Source organism: Heliconius melpomene, chromosome 9 (genome assembly GCF_056956725.1).
Source record: "Heliconius melpomene rosina isolate 202511_hmr_F chromosome 9, ASM5695672v1, whole genome shotgun sequence".
Lineage (NCBI taxonomy): Eukaryota > Metazoa > Arthropoda > Insecta > Lepidoptera > Nymphalidae > Heliconius > Heliconius melpomene.
Genome location: NC_140397.1, coordinates 3404675 through 3426415, shown reverse-complemented (window position 1 = coordinate 3426415; position 21741 = coordinate 3404675). Strand labels below are relative to the sequence as shown.

Sequence of the window (21741 nt, the reverse complement as noted above, 5' to 3'; positions counted from 1 at the left end):
TCTTACAGTTACCATTGATCTTCATAAACACCATTTTAAAATATAGATTACAATTATAGGGGAAGCACAAATGGTAAGTCAACCACAAACGTGTGTTATATAGCAGAATACGGTAAATACAAATATGGAAAAAGTTCGAATGTTGATCTCAAATGTGTAGTCGACAATTGGGTAGAATCATACCGACAACTCCGTTCCGGACTTGTCCACGACGGCGACAGCTTTAATATATATAAAAAAATTAAATCAGCTTCAAGTTCCTTCTTCCATCCTTACAATTGTAGCTTGTAGCCAAAACTTTTATGTATTCTGAATAGTTATATTGAATATACTAAATAAATAGTATAGTTATTTAAGATTTTTAATAAAAACAGCAGTACATACTGATTGCGGTTTGTCTGCTTGATTTTTAATAAATATTTTAAAGTTGACAACTAAGTAGTTATTAATAAATGTTTTTGAACGACACCTGTTATTGACAACACCGGCTGATTATCAAGTGTCAACGTTACTTCCGTCAAAGGCGAGGGCTAAAATATGTAAATGCAGCAAGTAATTCGAAATATACATATTTTAATTTCATATATTTAGCTAATTGAGACTATTTTCTTAAATTTAAATATATCAAAAGTCTTTTATGATTTTTTTTTAAAAAGTGGCCTATTATTTTTGTTAAAATTTCATTACGAATAAGCACAATATAAATATTGCACAATATTGTAAGTATATCAACAGCTTTTTTAATATATTGCAAAATATATTTTTTTATTCACACGTTAACACTTTATATTATTGTGATAATAATGTAAAAATATATACATATAAATTGATTTTGCAATATTTTTAGATCTTTATCAACAATGTTAGAATTACCAAGAATAACCAGAGCTCTCAGAGCTCACACACAACTAGATAAGCCTCGCTGTCTAAAACCTTCAGCTGATATAAACAAACTATTAGTGATATTACCAAAAAACACCCAGAGGTAAAGAAAACATTTTTTGCTATTTAATTGTTTTACAATGTTTCTGCCAAATAATCTTTTATAAAATTTATATTTGCAGCTTCAAATCTTTTACTGATATATACAGTTACATAAAGAACCATGAACCTTCATCAGTTATTCTTCTGCTTGATCAATTAAAGGATGCTTGTAAACTTCTAACTGGCGATGTAACAAATGATATGTTAGAGGATGCAGCTGTATTTACATTGAGGATGTTTTTAGACCAAGAGCTAGTAATGTTAAAACATTTGTCTCAATTAAGACAAATGTTTGGCACCGTTTTATCAAGCACAGCTAATAAGATTTGTGAGGTGATACATTATTTCTGTACTGAATAAGCTGACATACACTTGCCTACATCATTTTTGGATGAGTAACTTAATAGGTCTATATACTGCACATAGCTTGTTAATTTAATGTTAACTTATGAATTTTTATGTAATTATTTTACTGAAGGATACTAATTAGCTAATTAAAATTTAAAAATGTTTTAGATTTGATCCTCAATTTTGTGAATAGTATCTTAACATTAAGTTCACTCCATCTTTGCTATGCATAAAAAACCTGAAGTTGAAAACAGACTACATATATTTATAACTTTTGCCAAATCATTAGTAATAAATATTATTATATATTTTAGCAACAAAATTAAATATACATGTAAAATCTTTCAGATAGTAATGCAAATATCAAACACTATAACAGAGGAATCAAAAGAGTACATAAAGACAGAAGACAAGAAAGTAGAAGAAGAGAAGATATGGGGTGAAAATATACAATGCCATTATATTCCATACAAGCCTGCTAAGAAACCTTTAGCAAAACTTATTAAAAAACCTGCCACATCCAGTGCATTTGTTACTGATTTTTCTATGAGATACAATAACACAGCTAGTAAAGAGGTCAATGTTCAAAGTGTTTCAAAACCAGCATCTAAGGTATCTATCTATGCTTAAAAAGAATATTAAAAAGTGAGTAGTCCAGTTGTGCCACCAAACTGCAATATCTCCAAAATTGGACACACAATGTGAAACTTTAAATTAATAATTAATTCATTAATTAACAGTGAGACCAGTGAGCAGCAGTTTATGACACTAAACGCAACTGGTTGTAGGTTCCTTGAGTGGGCCTCAAGAAAATTAAATATTTATTTAAATTTATATTTTCATATCTTGGCTCTAGTGTCGAGCCAAAGCGCTGCATTTTGTTCCACCACTCAACACATAATGCCTCGAAAATTCGGAAGAAAATGGAGAATGAAGTATCTTAACACTAGGTTCCTTCTGCCTAAAGCTGATTTAATTTAATTCATTAAATTAAGAAACAAAATTAAGCAATTTTTTATTTCAGTTTGGCAAAGTATGGTTAGAAACTAAAGTAAAGGAATTATATGTAGTCTCTAGTGGCATATCAAGTGCAGACATTCTACAATCCATGATAACATTATTGAATTCACCAAGAAGTAATGATGAAATACAAAATGATTTATTTGAGTTACTTGGTTTTGAAAAATTTGAGTTTATTGAAGAAATATTGCAACATAGAAAAGATATCACTGATAGTTTGAAAGCTCCTCCGCCACAGCCTTCTATTGCTGAAAGTAAGTACCGTTTCATTTTGAGCCTGCCACAAAAACAGAGGGATGTTATAAGTTTGATCTTTGTTTGTGTATTTCCATATGGATGTCTCTGGCATTGTAGATCCTAAATGTGAACTGATTTTGATGTAATTTTTTGTGCTGAAAAGGTGACTTAATCAAGAGTAATCTTAGCCATGGTTCAATAAAAAACATGATCAGCCATTTGAAGATCACTTCCCTTTTATTTCTTTAATAATGTTTTAAAGCTTTTTGTGTTGGGCGTTTTTAATTATCAATTTCATATGTAATTCTTATATAATTTATTTTATTTTTATTCTTATATATTTATAAAATTTAAGCACAATAGTTTAGTGAACTAACAAAATTAAGATAATACAATTAATTCATGAGTCCATTATGTCATAAAATCTTTAAGGGAATGGTTGTGGATTTGACCCTTCATCGAAGAAGTTTAATTACCCATTGGCAAACCTAAAACTTCAATTTTAGAGGAAAATTAAGTATATAAAAAAAAATGCCTACTAGAAGCGAAATAAGATGTTAAGAAAAAGAAAATCCAAAAACATATTATTATAATTATTATTTCCAGTTGCTTCACTCCTCCCAGAAAATAAAATGCCTCAATACTTGTGTCAAGTGTCAGTACAATCTGGGCAAGAAAAGATGTTAGCAAAATTGGTCAGGAAAGAAGAGAAAAAGCAGAAAAATGCCAAGAGACAAGATGATGATGAGGATAATCAAGAAATTAATATAGCACAGTTGAGAGCTAGAAGGTATAAATAAAATATAATATATTTTAAATTATTACCCTACTTGTCATATAGGTTTAGTATTGTCGATAGATGTCTAAATCTAAAATAGATGTGCAATAATTACCTATCCTTAGGAAGTCAATCACTGTCTAATAAGTACATCAAAATGGCTTTCGATCCATTATAGGGTTTGACATATTTTTTAATATATTGCTTGTTATATTATTGCATTGTTATTATTGATTTCCACTTAAGAAGCACTTATATATTTGTTATCTTTTTTCCAGAGTGATATAAGATGAAATCTTTTCTATGCTTGAAACATTTGTGAACTTTATGTAATTAAATAATTAATATTTTTTTATTTATACAGTAATATAACTCCATTCAATTCAATGTAGCTATAAATAAATATATTTTATACATATATAATATTTTTCATGTCTAATTTATAATAATGTTTAATAGGATAGCAGAATTATCAAAACCAGTGGTCCCGTTTTCTGCAACGAGATCTAACAACGTAGATCCTATATTACAAAAGATATCTTATTTTCAAACTAAAGTGCAATATCCTAATGTTTATGATTCCTCCATAAATGCTAAGAATTCTGCAGGTAATGTGCCCATAAAAGTATTTACACTATTAGGACTGATTTTACTATCATATACCCTCTTTTTTAGCTCACGCTGTTTCCCGCACATAGCAGGGTAGACAGAGGTTACCTGGGAACCTAATATTAAGACATACTTTCCGCCGAATTCTTGAGGCATTGCGTGTCGAAACTCAATGCCGTTCCCTAGTGGGACTTAACACAGTAACATAGCTTTTATTCAGATTAACTCATAGGCTACAACTTAAGTTTAAAATTTGAGCGGGCGAAGCCGCGTTTGTGCCGCTAGTATAGTATAAGTTGTTTATTTATGTAGCTTTAACTGTAACATTAAGTAACTGTTTCAGGTTTTGTATCAGGTCTTAAGTTAATATTACCAGAAAACGCAGTAAGAAAAGACAATAAGGAATACGAAGAAGTATTAATACCTAAAAACGAGCCAGCGCCTTTAGAAGTGGGAAACAAACGTGTGCCTATATCAGATATAGATGAGGTGCTTACTTATATTATTATTTTATTTGTCTATTGTGTGCTATATTTATTTTATTATGTATATACTGATATCTGATATTTGGCAAAGTTTTTAAAAATTTAATATTGAAATTTAAATATTTTATAAAAAAATATTTTTCTTTCATTTGAATATACTACTACGCATTTTAGAAGAAATAGAACATATGACATTTTATCTAGAAATAAAAAAAATGTTGTGCAAATGAAATTAACTAAAAGTTTTGTATGACATTGACTGAAGTTGCACTCAAGTAGGTATAGGTTACATTGAAATGATTGATTTAATTTGACTCAAGCAAATAGTACCTGAGGTTAGCGTGTTCGGACAAACAAAATCATGAACTCACTCTCAGCTCTATAATATTAATATAAATTACATTATCTACAGAAATAAACAAAATAAACACTCGTATATTTTTCCAGATAGGACAAATGGCGTTTGAGAATATAAAAGAATTAAATCGCATACAATCAGTAGTATTCCAAACGGCATATAATACTAATGAGAATCTATTGATATGCGCGCCCACTGGCGCCGGTAAGACTAACATAGCCTTACTGACTGTGGTACATCAGATAAAACAACATATAGAGAATGATGTTATTATGAAGAATAAATTTAAAGTAAGTATATTGATTTGAAATATTTTTCAGGAGGAAAGTGGTTGGTAGCTGCTTTCAATAATTGTGAGGTACCAATCGTATTTGAACCTGCACTGCCTGAATTATAAAGAACTTAATGATTGCTTTTTAACTTATTTCTAGGATTTGAACCAAATACTTAATACAGCATAAGACTTGTTCTTAACTTGCAATTTCAGTTGTTTTAATGATGACTATTATTTTATGATCTAAATGGTTAACCAGATAAACTAGTATTTTTTTACTTTACATATTTTTCTTACCACAGATTATATACATAGCGCCAATGAAAGCTTTAGCATCAGAAATGACAGCAAGTTTCGGGAAACGTCTTAAAGGCCTTGGAATAACAGTTAAAGAATTAACGGGAGATATGAAATTAACTAAAACAGAAGTGCAACAAACACAAATGATTGTCACTACGCCGGAGAAGTGGGATGTGGTTACTAGGAAAGGAGCAAGTATGAATAATTTTATATTAATCTATCGCATTTTTTTTTCTATTATGATAGTGTATAAGTGTAATTTGTACGTTTTTTGTGAATAACTGTTTTTCTAAAATAAACTGGTTTTTTTTTCAACTATATTTACACAAATCCATAGCTGATACAGAACTGGCGTCCATAGTGAAACTGTTAATCATAGACGAAGTACACTTATTACACGGTGACAGAGGTCCTATAGTGGAAGCCATTGTGGCAAGGACTCTCAGACAGGTTGAGTCTACACAGAATATGATTAGGATTGTCGGACTATCAGCCACTTTGCCCAATTATTTAGATGTTGCCAGGTAATAATTTTATTGAGTATTAGTTATTAAGAGATGGCTATATGGTTTATTTTTGTTTGGACAGCATTTATATGTGTGTAGCTAAATAAAATAAATATTCTTTCAATGTATAATTTATGCGGAAGTACTATGTGAAAGAGAATATGTTCAAATCTCGTCTTATTCGAAACTTTGTATGTCCATACACTTGAATTTACCAAATGATTCGTAATATATATTTTATTTCCAGATTCCTTAGAGTCAATCCAAATATTGGTCTATTCTTTTTTGACTCACGCTTCCGTCCCGTGCCCCTTGAACAGCAATTTATTGGTGTCAAAGAAACGGGAAGTGGCGGTGGAGCACATTTAAGACAGGTAAACAGATCTCGCTTTTTCCCGTATGGCAGGGTAGCTAAAGGGAAACTAGGGTAATACTCTGTTCCTCGCACATCGTCTATTTCTCTTGTTACTAGCAGGGTAGTCAAATGGAACCTGTAAACCTAGTGTTAAGAAATTCCCCCAAATGTACCCCATTAAGAATGTTCCACCTTTCCTCTGAATTCTTGATCCATTGTTTTTATGTTAGTGCTAACACAGGCCTATATGTGCATGAGTTTATTCTCCTCTCTTTCTTTCTGCCATGGCAGAAACAGCGTAAAGCTGTTTCTTGACAAAATATAAAACAAATAATATCGTTATTTTCTTATTATTTCATATCTTATTCATTTCATTAGAAATTACATATCATTTTTTCTTTATATTTATTTATACGATAAATTTATATTACAGATGCAAATAATGAACGAAGTGTGTTACGATAAAGCATCAGACATGGTACAAAAGGGTCACCAAGTAATGGTCTTCGTACACGCTCGGAACGCCACCCATCAAACCGCCATGATTTTAAAGGAATTAGCTCAAAAGAAAGGACATTTGAAGCATTTCGAGCCGGAGGATTCAGCAGGGTTTTTAAAAGCGAAAAAATCTATAGGCAGTAGCCCTAATAAGATTTTAAGTGAATTATTCTCGTTTGGTTTCGCTTGTCATCATGCTGGCATGTTGAGGAGTGATAGGTAATGTTCAAATAAATTGTTTTTTTTTTCATGTATAATTAAAGACTGTATTCCCACTGATGGAATTATTCTCATTTCCTCGCGGTAAAACGACAAAGCGCAGCGTTAAGTTTCGCTATTATCTCAAAAATTAGACGGTGGATGGGGATTGATGCTAGGTTGGGGAACTGAGTTAATTAACACTAAGTTCCCTCTGCCAACTCTACTATATACGGGACATCGGGATATCTAGAAATAAAAATACTGAAACACAATTCAAAGTAAATCGAAATAGTATTAAAACAAATTTTTAAAAATATGTCCTTTATCAGTTAAAAAATACTTTACTACTCTTACACATTTCAGGAACATGGTTGAAAAATATTTCGCCGAGGGTTATATCAAAGTACTAGTTTGTACTTCCACGTTAGCGTGGGGAGTGAATCTACCCGCACACGCTGTTGTTATACGAGTATGTGTTACCATTTGTATTGTACTACTGTAAAGAAAATGTTTCAATAAATTAATTATATATAGTAGATATTTACGACAATAGTCAATATTATTCCATTTCAATTCAATTCTGAGGTTCTAATATAAAAATAAAAAAATGTTTACAAGATCTTCTATGGCGTCATATGCACTGCTGTTTTGGATATTCAAAAAAAATTATATAAAACACTAACAATTTTGAAATTGATTTAAAAAATGATGTTGTGATTTTATGAACTAAAACGAACATTTTCTAAATTTAAATCTAATCTTAACGTTAATAGAGAATTATTTATATTATATCTTTTAGTTTCATTATTTCTTTTCCCAATATAGGGCACAGAAATATACGATCAAAGTCACGGAACATTCGTGGATCTTAGTATATTAGATGTGTTACAAATCTTCGGAAGAGCTGGGAGACCTCAATTCGATACTTCTGGAACGGGCATTATAATTACGACGCACGATAAATTGACACATTATCTAAAATCTATGACCAATCAATTCCCTATTGAAAGTAATTTTATTAATCTTTTGGCCGATAATTTGAATGCTGAGGTGAGAGTGGTGAAGTGCACACTTTATTTGTCTCTTAACTTTCTGTAGTATAAAGTAAAACCCCTATAAAAATATTATAGAATAGAATCTGTATATTTTCAGTTGTAATGTCTAATGTTCAAGTAATTAGCTCGAAATTAGTACATTTATTATTACATATAATATGTTACATATTATTTTTAATTTATTATTGATAACGATAACATATTATTGATATTTTGCAGGTTGCTTTGGGAACAGTTACGAATATAGATGAAGCAGTTGAATGGCTGAGTTACACATATCTCTTTGTAAGAATGAGAATTAATCCACAGGTAACCATTGCAATATTTTATATATTTGTACGTATTTAAAATATAATTGAAAATGATAATCTTATTTACAAGAAAGAACAAATTATAACAGCGCTTGAATAAACGTAATGAATGTAGGTTTATCTATATTTTATTACATAAACAGATAATTAAAAAAATATTGTTGTTGAATATAGAAAGTAAAAAAAATACTCCATTGTGATTGATTTATTCTAAACATTTTTATATAAACCAATTCATTATTTTTATATACAAAAAACATAAAAAAGTATAAGAGTTTTATATATTTTTCCTCTATTTTTCTTACATTTGGATAATTTTTCAGGTATACGGCTTAACCTACAGCGATGTACAAGAAGAACCAATGTTAGAAACAAAAAGGCGAGAACTAATTACAAACGCGGCAATGCAACTCGATCGCACGCACATGCTTAGATACAACGAACGTACTGGAGACCTTAATATTACCGGTAAATACTTAATTTTGTGTAATTATTTCATTTTCTTTTCCTGTATCCTGTAAACAGTAGGGTAATTAGAGGGTAGTAACCCTACTACCCTTTAATTACCCGAATGCCTGGAATGGTTTAAAAAAAGAATGATCTATCAGAGGGAATCTAGTGTTTAGATAATTCGTTCCTCATTTTCTGTGTTCTGTAGACATTCTAGATTGAGTGGTGAGTCTCAGAGCCCCGCTTGTCTCGATATCAGAACGAAGAAAATTAAAATATTAATTTCGATTCCTCGAGTGGGAAACGAACCCACAACCTATCGTGTGCCTCTGCGCCACGACTGACCTGTCTGTAGTGTATAGGAAATGCAAATAATTTAATTTTAAATTTGCAACATACGAATCGAATCTGTAACCACCATCAATTAAAATAATATTTTATTATAGATTTAGGAAGAACAGCCAGTCATTACTATATTACCTGTGAAACAATGGAAGTATTCAACTCTATGGTCAGGAAGTCTATGACACAGGGATATGTTCTCGAAATGTTGACAAGATGTTCCGATTTTCAACAATTAAAGGTATTGTTGTTATAATATTAAAAACACTAAACCAAATAATTAATTTAATTTAATTCATAAAAAAATTCTCGACTAAGTATATCTACAATGGTTTTATCGTGACAAGATAAGATAAGATCTTGCTAACCTCGGTGGTAAGTTCCGCCAATCGTGGGATGAAAAGTGAAGACGCGATTTACCTTCGCATTGTATTCCACATTTACCAGAGTATGTAGAGGAAACCTAGTTAAGACACTCACAACTCAATTTGCTAGATATTTTGAGTGGTGCAACTCAACACTGCAGTTATTCTTATCAGAACGAAGATATGGAAATTATTAATAATTAAAATACCCCATTGAACCATCGTAGTTGCAATTAAAAGCAATGCCACTCCGGCCCAGGCAAAAAGAACTTGGGAACCTAAGACACTTTGTTCCTATTGAAATACTTCTTCTAAATCCCGCCAAATTGTAGAGACAATTCTAGAGTGGCGGAACTTAACGCCGTTAAAAATATTTATTTTAACTAAATGCATGCAATTTCCATGAATTCAGGTACGCAAAGAAGAATTAACAGAACTATGGCACCTCAAAGACCAGTATGGAGAATTAAGAATAGAAGATCCACCTGAAGATATACATTGGAAAATAAACATCTTGTTACAAACTTATTTATCGAGGGGTAGAGTTAATGGTTCTTCTTTGCAGTCGGATTTGAATTATATTAGTCAGGTATGTTTTAACTCAATGTTGTAATAATGTTTAATTTAATACGTTGAAATATTTAGACTAACAATGTTGTTCTCGATTTTCTTTAAATTATGGTTCTTCAACCCACAAGAAGATTAAAAATGTCAAATAACTCTATAAAAATAATTCAATATTTTCGTAAACAGAACGCTGTAAGAATAGTACGTGCGTTATTCGAAATAACACTACGCAAAAACAACGCGTATATGGCGGGACTTTACCTAAAAATGGCGAAAATGATGGAATTACAACTATGGGACTTTTACAGCGACATGAGACAGTTTAATTGTTTCCCAAATGAAATATTGAAACACATAGAGTATCCCATGCTTAAGCCTGACCAAATTAGGGATATGGATTGGAAGGAAATAGGTAAATTTATAAGCATTTTGTAATTATAAGTACACATTTAAACATTTCTATAGTGTTATTCACACTAGTCTAGTCCCGTTTTTATTTTTAATTTTTTATATTTTATTTCTAAATACATTTTATAAGTACACATATATGTGCTAAACAACATTAATTACGATTTCTCATAACATTCCAGGTGATCTTATACGTAATCCGAAAACAGCGCGACATCTAAAGAAATGTGCGGACGAATTCCCCTTACTTGAAATGGAAGCAAGCCTACATCCCATAACGAGGACTGTGTTGCGGATTCGATTGATTATAACACCTAATTTTAAGTAAGTATATGTTTATTTAATTTTGATATTAGCAAAACTTATTTACTTTATTTTTATCATTTTTAAGTATGAGGCCAGTCCTGGCGCAGCGTGTTGCGCAGGAAATGGGTTTGATCCCCATTCAGGGGAATGAATTGTTATTTACTTATATTTTCATGTTGTTCTCTATTGGATGTGAGTAGACAATTAACAATAAAGTAATTAATGCTAACAGCTACTAATTTTACAGATGGAACGACAAATATCACGGTAAAGCACCAGAAGCGTTTTGGATTTGGGTTGAGGATCCCGACACGGATATTATGTACTATCATGAATATTTCCTCATCACCAAGAAGCAGGTTTATATATTTTGTAAATTTAGGAAATTAAACAGAAAATGTACGACGGAGTGTCGTAACTAGGTTCTTTTGAATTAATTATAAATAAATATATTATTTGTATGGCTATGGATATATTGAAATATTTTGTAATAGCTTATTACGTGACTTGTTACTGTTAAACTCAGGTTTATGTTACTTTTTATATAAAATATATCATTTTATATCATTTTATATTGTATTGCTCTTTTAACGTATATAAAGTTGTTTAATCATTTATTTAACAGGTTGTGACTAATGAGCCACAGGAACTGGTCATAACAATACCAATCTCTGAGCCCTTACCACCACAATATTATATTAGAGCTACTTCAGAAAGGTAATTATTATATGTTTTTTTTTTTACAAATAGTTTTTCGTCGTATCCGTAATAAAGTTCTCGTAAAGGCGGTCTCTGGCGCAGGGGTATGATGATTTTTTTATGTTTCAGGTGGCTGGGCTCAGAAAGTGTTCTACCGTTAACATTCCAACACCTTATATTACCAGAAACACATCCTCCTCATACAGGTACGTTTATCACTATTATATTCATTAATAATACTATACGAAAATTATTTTCCTTTCCATTAAGAAAAAGGAATTATTTAGGAACCTATAATAAATTAACACAGCGAACTTGAACCTACACCTCTTTTTGTCCTATTAATAATAAATTGTTTAAAATTTGTAATGCAATGTAATAATTATATTCGTAATTTAAAACAGAATTGTAAATCATTGCTGTATGTTCATCTTTACTAATATAATAAAGCGGGAGAGTTTGTTTGTTTGTTTGTTTGTTTGAACGCTAAGATCTCTGGATCTACTGGATCGATTTACTTTGTTTTTGTTTTGTATGAAAGCTGCATTCTTCAGAAGTGCTATAGGCTATATAATATTACATTACACATATATACTAATATATTAAAATACTTTCTAATTTGACATGCAATTTATTCTGCCATGTTAATAACAACCGTCGTCGCTACGCGACCGCGTTCGTTACCGCGTCATTTTGATATTCATCTTTATGAAAATAAATAGAATAGTCACTTTTAGCATTTCATCTAGATTGAAATTATATTTCTATAGAAATTATATTCTTATATTTCAAGCAGGCGTAGCCGCGTCCGGGTCCGCTAGTGGAAGATGTATCAGAAAAAATACTGTGGTGGCATTTTTTTTTATATAATAGAACCAAGCTCAATCAATCTACTTTATTCCTATTTATTAAAAAATAATTAAATTTTCAGACCTACTAGAACTTCAGCCGCTGCCAGTGACAGCTCTAAACAACCCGTCTTACGAGATGCTATACAACTTTAGTCACTTCAATCCCATACAAACACAAATATTCCATTGTTTATATCATACTGATAATAACGTTTTACTCGGAGCTCCAACTGGTTCGGGGAAGACTATTGTTGCTGAAGTTGCCATGTTTAGGGTGTTTAATCAGTATCCGGGGTGTAAGGTGAGTTTCGAGTTTTAATTTTAATTTGCAGTATAGTTGATGAGTTGTGGCTTGAATGATTTTTTGCACAATGTTCACTTCGGTAAGAAAATAATTTAAATTAACACATAGCCTGAAATTAAAACATTGCTTCTATCTACAGCTAAATTCAGGGCAGCCATGACTGGCCGACCGTACTGTATTATGCACTTAAATATTTTTTTATTTAGTTTATATGTTTAATAGAAATTAGAAGTTAATATAGGCAAGATATATTATCTAAAAACATTGTTTTTTTATAAATATACACAATTTTCTCATTTTGACAAAGAAAGCCTAGACTATTTTATGTTTTCTTACCTTTTAAAAACCACTCACCACTCTGTTAAATTTAGTCTAATGTCACGAAACATTTATATAACGAGAATTCATAACACGCGTAGACTTAGACGCTGCTTAACTTCTCACTTATAATAGTTGTAATTTTCTATACTTTTGTACGATAATATTGTTTTTATCATTTAAGGTGGTTTATATAGCTCCCTTGAAAGCGCTAGTAAAGGAACGTATTAAAGATTGGAAGATTAGATTAGAAGAGAAATTGGGCAAGAAGGTTGTTGAATTGACAGGTAATATATTCGTTTTATACAAAAAGAAAAAAAATGTTAAATAGCAGAGTACAACACATTCTATTCAAGGATTCGAAAATATTTTATGCAGTAATAGTAATAATCCTGATAGGATTCTAACACGCTGCCAACGTGTGCAGTAAGACTCATCCAAAGACAGAAAAAATCTTTTGCTATATGTAAAACTAGCTTAGCTTTTGTTCCGCCACACGCAATGCCTACAAAATTCGAAAAAATGACGAACGAAAGTGTCTTTGAAATGGAATGAGTAGTCCATTCCATTTATCGTATAATATTACACAAAAATATTTTTTCAATTAGCAACCAGCAGTATAGATAATATTCATATTTAAATCTTAGGTGACGTGTCCCCTGACATTCGGGCGATACGAAGTTCCCACGTAATAGTAACGACCCCCGAGAAGTGGGACGGCATCAGCCGCTCGTGGCAGACCAGGAACTACGTGAGGGACGTGGCGTTGATAGTCATTGATGAGATACACTTGCTGGGGGAAGATAGGGGACCCGTGTTGGAGGTTATAGTGTCTAGGTGAGGTGATTTTTTACGATGTATAATCTATAGATTTGACTTTGTGTATGGACATTAGTTTACATTATTTTAATAATTATAATTATGATAGCTTAGTTCAATCAATTCAAAAATTTCAAAATAAAAACTTTCATCGAAGTCTCATTATTTTTCCTTAAGAATATTTATTTTTAGTACTCTAGTATATTAGGAGGTGCGGTATAGTATACAATAATTTATATAGATTTATGTGTCTTCCGCATTTTGCAAATTAATCGAGAAAGTTAGGTATTATGCAACTTCACGTAGACTTGAACTATCACAATGTTTATTTTTATGTATTTGTTTAAAGGACAAACTTCATAGAATCGCATACCTCTCGTCGTTTAAGAATCATAGGACTTTCCACAGCGTTGGCGAACGCTAAAGATCTTGCTAACTGGCTCAATATAGGTGAAATGGGTCTCTTTAACTTTAGACCTTCAGTACGACCCGTGCCTTTGGAGGTGAGATTATGTTACCCAACTTTTTTAAATCTGATATTTTACTTAACGTTAATATAAAATAGTATTAAATATTTTTTGGATACTATTTCTCATACTTAGACATCTATCATTACTTCTATTCAAGGTCATGTATTGTTGTTATTTTCTTTCATTTAACGTATAAAGACGTATAAGGACGTTATTATGTGTGTTTATGTTACATGTATTTTTTAACATATCAAAGTCATATTCTTATTTAAGTCGCGCTCAGCATTTTATTTTCTTCCTATTTAGCATGTTATATCACTTTGTACTTGTGTAAACATATATAGGTTAAACAGTAATAAATAAATTTCTTCCCAGGTTCATATATCGGGTCATCCTGGACGCCATTATTGCCCTCGAATGATGTCAATGAACAAACCGACTTTCCAAGCAATAAGGACGCACTCGCCAAATGCACCTACACTTGTCTTTGTATCTAGTAGACGACAGACTAGGTAATGCTTATTTTAATTTTTAAAACGGTGGTTTTTAAGAGACCTGAGTTTGAATCCCGCTAAATTAAAAATTTTGTTTCCAAATATTTTTCTTTTTTTATTATATATGCACAAATGTTTTCTATTTCTCCGTTTTTTGTATATGTAAATCAAAAATACGTAATATGTTAAGACACTTTCGGTCTCCACTTTTTGCCCAATTCTGGAATCATTGACTATTGAGAGTCCGAAATGAAAGTATTAAATATTTCATTTCCTTTAGTGGAAATCGAACTTACAACATGTCATCTTCACAGTCACACACTTGTGCCCCTGCTCCAAGACTGGCCTCAAATACTTAACCTTTAACTATGGACGTGATTTTTTTATAACATACATATGGACGTCGGGTCTGTCAGACCAGTGTATTTATTGGTCATATTCCGGCTGTTTTTTAAAGGAAGAAGACAATTTTATGTTTTAATTTACATGAATAGCCCCAAATCAAGCAAAATCATTATAAATAAAATCGCTTTTTATTAAAGTTTACGCATCACAACGATTTAAGTAACTTAAAGTCACAATTTCAGTCTTTGGCCACATGGGATGACTCTTGAGAAAATAATACTATAAAAAAAAGACAGATAATAAAATAAATATTTTTTTAACAAAATATAAAGTCTAACAAATAAAAAAAATAAAGAAATTACATCTTATGTTATAAAATAAAAATTTTGACAACACCTCAAGATAAGGTATTGTTGAACATCGATACACAATGGCTTTCAACATTGTAGGCAAACAGGACGATTGCAGTCAACATAAGTATGTGTTGTGTTTCTATATATCTTTTGGGGGCAAAGTGTACATGTTTTTCAAGATCCCAAAACTATTTTTTTAGCTTCATGTTCAATAAATGATAGATCAGATCGCGAAACGCGAGTCAAAGTCATTCTCAATTCTTAGAGTAGTTTAGTATACGAAACGCGTCTTTTTATTTGATAAAGTGCTATTTTCTTTATAAAATGTCGTCGTCCAATTCTTTTGTTTGATGTTGATTATAAAGTACCGATATTTTTGTCCCTGACGTGCTAGGTCGATCATTTTTTTCCATTTTATCATAAAAACTAAAAAAATTGAATCTTTTTTTGGTAAATAATATTTATATTACTAAAATATATAACAAACAATGTCAAACAATATGTGATAAAAATAATAAAAACATTTCAATACAAATAATACAATTAAAATATTAAAGTATATTTTGTAATATTATAAAAATATATGGCGTTTTGAAATCATTCATGTATGGGAAACATGGACGTCGGGTCTGACAGACCCAGGCCCCGTTTAGAAAGTTAAATACTCACGTGTTTTGAACCCAGAGACACAACCACTGCTATCTACATTCATTTTGTCATTAACACGAAAGGTACTGAGAGACTCAGTGGCGGAGGTCACCGAGAAGTGGCCGATTTGTAGAATTCGTAGAACTGTCTGGTCTGTCAGACCCGACGTCCATACTTAAAGGTTAAATATATTTCATTTTATTTACTTTTAGATTAACCGCCTTGGACTTAATAGCCTATCTAGCAGCGGAGGACAATCCCAAACAATGGTTACGAATGCAAGAATCTGAAATGGAGCAAATATTAGCAAATATTCGAGAATCTAATCTAAAACTAACTTTGGCATTCGGTATAGGAATACATCACGCCGGTTTACATGAGAAAGATAGGACTACAGTTGAAGAATTATTTATTAATCAGAAGATACAGGTAAGTCCTTAGACTTATGTCATTTTCAATCTGTGTTAGGCACTACTTGCCAAATTTTGGAGGTATTGAAGTTGATTTTAAAAAGAGCAACTATTGAATTTGTTGCTGTCTCTTCTCCGCAGCCGGTGGTAGATTTATGTTTGATTTAAAAGTTCTTTTAAACGTCTATTTCAATAAACTTATATATACTTTGAATTGCGCGTTGCTTTGCCTCGACACTAGAGTGAAGAAATGAAAACATTAAAGAAGCATCTAGTAGCAAACATGCAGGAAAAAGACGAAGCCTCCTTAATATGCGTAAAAATCGCAACACTAAACTCTACATTTATCCAACCAGGTACTAATCTGCACAGCAACTTTAGCGTGGGGCGTCAACTTTCCCGCTCATCTCGTAGTTATCAAAGGCACTGAGTATTTTGACGGAAAACAGAAACGATACGTGGATATGCCTATCACTGATGTATTACAAATGATGGGAAGAGCTGGTCGACCTCAGGTTTGTATGATTGACTAAATTAAGATATAATATTTTGATACATTTTTTGGCATTTTGACTTTCAGTCCATTTTGTAGTTATCAAAGGGGTAAAGTATTTGAACGGGAAAACATAAGAAATATGGGTAGGATACCAATCACCTTATTCATGGGCAGAGCTGGTTGACCTTAGTTAAATAACTGACAATGAAAACTATAGTATATAAAACTACAAAAATCCTTTTCCACAATGCAAATGTGAATCAATATTTTGACAGAAAACTTTGATAACAAAGTTTCTTGTTGAAAAAAGAATCCTAGAATTATTTATATGCACTTGAAATCTTCATTTATAAAACATCAAAATTCTGAAATTGCAACATATCATCGTTATCCACTCATATCAGTGGAGTAATAATAAAGATATCTTCATTATTACTAAATATCCTTCAAAACTTTCAGTATGACAACGAAGGTGTTGCAGTAGTTTTGGTACATGATCAGAAAAAGAACTTCTACAAGAAGTTCTTATATGAACCCTTCCCGGTAGAGTCCAGCTTACTTGAAGTTTTAGCTGATCACTTGAATGCTGAAATTGTAGCTGGTAAGTACATTATTCCAAAGTTTTGATATTCTAAAGGACCTACTTGAAACTTTGCTATTATCTTAACTCCCTTTTAATTTTAGAACTAAATTAATATTGAATCCATTGATGCTCTCCTTTTAGCGAAACTAACGAAACATTTATAATAATAAAAAAATCATAGCCATATGTTGAATCCAAAACCATTTTGGACGAAATAGTCACATTCCATATAGATATAAGCATGTTATGACTATCTCACCCAAACGTTAAATTATATATTACCACTTTAGAAATATACCACACACCACACACCACATATACACATCAAATTCATAGTTCAAACTTAAAATCTATACTGTCGATTTTCATATAATCCTTTTGAAAAAAAATATATACGTAAACAGTTAACTTTTTTTTTCGTTATTACAGGAACAGTACAAACAAAACAAGACATTCTGGACTACATGACTTGGACCTATTTCTTCCGTCGTCTCCTCAAAAATCCTACGTATTATAACCTTGAAAGTTTAGAAGCTCAAGACATTAATTACTATTTGTCTAATTTGGTTCAAACTTCTCTAGACGCTTTGATGAACGCTAATTGTGTGGAAATAGAAGAGGTCAGTTTTATTTTAGTGATTTAGTATACTATAGTGAGGTCGTTGGGGCTCGTGGAGAAGTAGCTAAGCGTGTGACTTTAAACGCCACGCGGTTGCAGGGTTAATTTTCACTAGGAGTAATTAATTATTTTGATTTCCACGTTCTGTTAAGAACACAGCACGGCGTTAAATTCCGCCGCACACTGACATTTCTTGATATTTGAGTAGCTATTGCTAATGCATCGGAGTATCTATAAACTAGACTCCCTCTGTCTTATTCTTTTATGCCTTGCTTTTCTTTAAATAATGAATTTAATTGTTGCTTTTTATGCAGGATCAACGTACAATACATTCAACGTGGATGGGTCGAATCGCTTCATATTATTATTTATCACACAAAACAATGGCACATTTCCACCAAAACTTGCAAAGTAATCTGAATTTCGATAGTTTGTTACGAGTTTTGTCTGATTCAGAGGAATACGCGACATTACCTGTGCGACATAACGAAGACGAAATCAATGGGTAGGTTTTGAAATTATATACCTTTGTATGTAAATGCGACGTCTATCGGTTCGATTACCAATCGACGGAATGAGCTACTTACAATTCCTAGCTCTGGTAACAAGAGAAAGAGTATATTTTAATTCCGCCTCTCAACTCACAATGTTCCTATTTTTGCTCGGAAAGTACGGAACGTGACTTAACACCAGGTTCTCTAACTACCCTCATGTACGTGGAATACAGTGTGCACATATTCTTTTAAATCCGCTCTACAATTATACTATTTAGTATACGCTATGAAATTTTATATTTAGTATAATTCCATAGCGGATAGGGTCTATCGGGCCAAATGACTTCTCGTGCCGAATAATGGTGCGTCGTTTCATACACAGAGTTCGTGTGCACTAGTAGTGATGGGTTATTAAATCCACAGAGTTCGCGTGCATTAACAGTGGTGCTATATTAAGTGCACAGTAAGTTCTATTTTCCTTTAAAAAACATTATCATTAGGTTAAGCAACACGCATTATGTCTTTTCTTCTAAATATATGATATTCATATATATTTTGTAAGCCTAATATTAAATTTATTTTTCTATTTCAGTGAACTATCACAAGAATGTCGTCTACCAGTAGACTCTTTAACACTAGATTCGTCTAATGTGAAAGCGTTTTTATTATTACAAGCACATCTAACAAGACTACCGCTACCTAACTCTGATTACTTGACTGATACCAAGTCTGTATTGGATCAAACTATTAGGATTATTCAGGTATATATTAAAATAAAATAAATAAAACAGCTACACGTTGTATCCCGCACATATTAAGAATTCGGCGGGATGTGAGGAACGGAATTGTTTCAATATTAGGTTCTCTCTGCCTTCCCGTACCTAATATATAAATCACAATCATCGCGTACTATCAGACATTTCTAAAATAAAAATAAAATTTATAATTGTTAGTTTATATTGTAATTAGATTCTAAATGGGAACATTCATAGAAAGAGAGAATTTACTAAATTATTATGTCATAGGAAGCTATAATAATCAAGTTTGAATAAAATGTCTTAAAGATGTTTACCTCTTTCTAGGCAATGATAGATACATCAGCAGAAAACGGTTGGCTGTATGTCTGTCTGTCCTGTCAAATACTAATGCAGAGTATAGTTCAGGCGAGATGGCCCACTGACTCTCCGCTCACGACACTACCTCATGTTGAGTCTCAACACTTGTACATGTTCTCTAACATGACGAAAGACACAAATAAACCTTGTACAATGTTGAATGGATTGAAAGTAGCGTGTATGAGAAATTATGAATTATTAGCTAAATATATGAGACGGGAGTTCGATGAGAATCAAATTGAGCAAATTCATAGGGTAAGTGTAGTAGGCTACACGAGTTGTGGCGTTCTAAAATGTATTTTCGAAATTTTTATAAGTAAGAAAAATCCTAAAATGAAATCAGCGCAATAATCTACTTCACACTTCAGGGCGGCCATGAGTCATCGACCGTATTGTAAATAGATTTTTTTTATTTTTTTGCATAATATTATCGTGCGGTCGACTCGGGCTTGGTTGGCTTTCCTTAGATTTTTTCTGTGTATTTTTTAATTAAGTTTTAGTAACAGTAGAATAGGTACAGAGGAATTGGAATTGAAATTAAAAACAAAAAAAACACTATTTACATTTATTTTTCAGGCCATTTGTGATCTACCAACATTAAACCTAACTTTCCACATACGAGGTCTATGGTTCGATGCTGACTGTGAACAGGATAAGAGATTGAAGCAACCACCCGCTAGGGATGAGTGGATACCGATACATGCTGATCAGGTAGTTGTCACAAATAAATGGTGTAAATGGAAAAAATATTAAATTCAATTAAACAATTGAAGTTAAGAAACCTTTGATAAATATTTGAATTTATCTATAAAATTGATATTTTTTTTATTATTCATACTTCTTGTTTTGTTTCAATGAATAGAAATAAAAATACAATATTTTTTTCATTTCTATGAACTGATAATATGTAAAATATATATATTCATTCTGTGGACTTAAATATGACAAAAATATAACTTCACAGGAATACACACTACTAATAGACATGAACAGGCGCGGTGGTAATCCAAACAATGTGTTATGTCCGAGGTTCCCGCGCGGTAAGAACGAGGGATGGTTCCTCACATTGGGAACCATGGAATATGGAGAATTGCACGCACTAAAACGGATACCCGCTAGAGGAACCACCCATGTTACGTTTTATACACCTTCTAATACAGGTAATGCTATATAAATGTACAGTGCGGTCGACGAGTTGTGGCCTGAAGTTAGTTTTTATGAATTTATGAAATTAAGGAAAATCATTAAATAATATTTGCGCCGCCATTTACAGCTAACTTCAGAGCGGCCACGATCATTGGTGCTATTTATTATTATTAAGTTCTGGTGACGTATTAATATGTGTCCATTCTTACCAGGAAATATAATTCCTTCCTGGTAAGAAATAGGGACGGGTCCTTTCATTAGGAACCACTGTATATGGACAAAACTTAGTTAGTACTTCCCTTAGCAGGTACCCACCTGCTAAGGGAACCACATCTTGCTTAAATTTTGAAAAGTTTAATTAATTACTTTTATCATCCCTAATTTTGAGAAATGTAGAATATGAGATATCCCAAACTTTAATTATGATTTCCTTTTTTTTACTTTTTGTCTTATTTTAAAGACCGAATTTGGCTTAGTAACCTTACACCGAATATAAACATTTCCCCAAATCGCAACTTCTATTTTTTACTTTTAAGTAATATTTTTAAATAATTAATTAATTATCTTCATTGCAGGACGTATTATATACACAATATACATAATGAGCGATAGTTATATGGGCCTGGACCAGCAGTATGACTTACAATTTGAACTCATAGACCCTGTACCGGACGAAAAAGTTGAAAGAGTGTATGACACTACCGATAAAGTAATCATAGAATGATTATTTTCATGTTTTATATTATTTATAAATAAATTATTATTTAAATATAGTGTTTCATTTTTATCAGCAAGATTACTAAGTATAGATAAATATGAT

General features: G+C 31.7%; 1 protein-coding gene across 1 annotated transcript; it reads left to right on the top strand.

Moving 5' to 3' along the window:
* The first annotated feature begins 516 nt into the window (after positions 1–516).
* On the top strand, positions 517–21690 carry obe (activating signal cointegrator 1 complex subunit obelus). The gene is made up of 39 exons (XM_085189952.1): positions 517–719; positions 848–985; positions 1065–1317; positions 1681–1944; positions 2357–2606; positions 3196–3379; positions 3827–3975; positions 4320–4465; positions 4909–5109; positions 5396–5588; positions 5731–5917; positions 6147–6273; positions 6688–6971; positions 7317–7422; positions 7779–8003; positions 8228–8317; positions 8643–8787; positions 9216–9352; positions 9889–10065; positions 10230–10455; positions 10634–10775; positions 11005–11116; positions 11383–11474; positions 11586–11662; positions 12388–12608; positions 13114–13216; positions 13577–13766; positions 14098–14251; positions 14594–14730; positions 16271–16487; positions 16825–16983; positions 17424–17565; positions 17977–18167; positions 18481–18671; positions 19253–19421; positions 19743–20030; positions 20352–20486; positions 20740–20935; positions 21497–21690. Exons 2-39 carry the CDS (start codon positions 861–863, stop codon positions 21643–21645), a joined length of 6534 nt encoding a protein of 2177 aa, XP_085046078.1. The 5' UTR covers positions 517–719; positions 848–860; the 3' UTR covers positions 21646–21690.
* Positions 21691–21741: the final 51 nt, after the last annotated feature.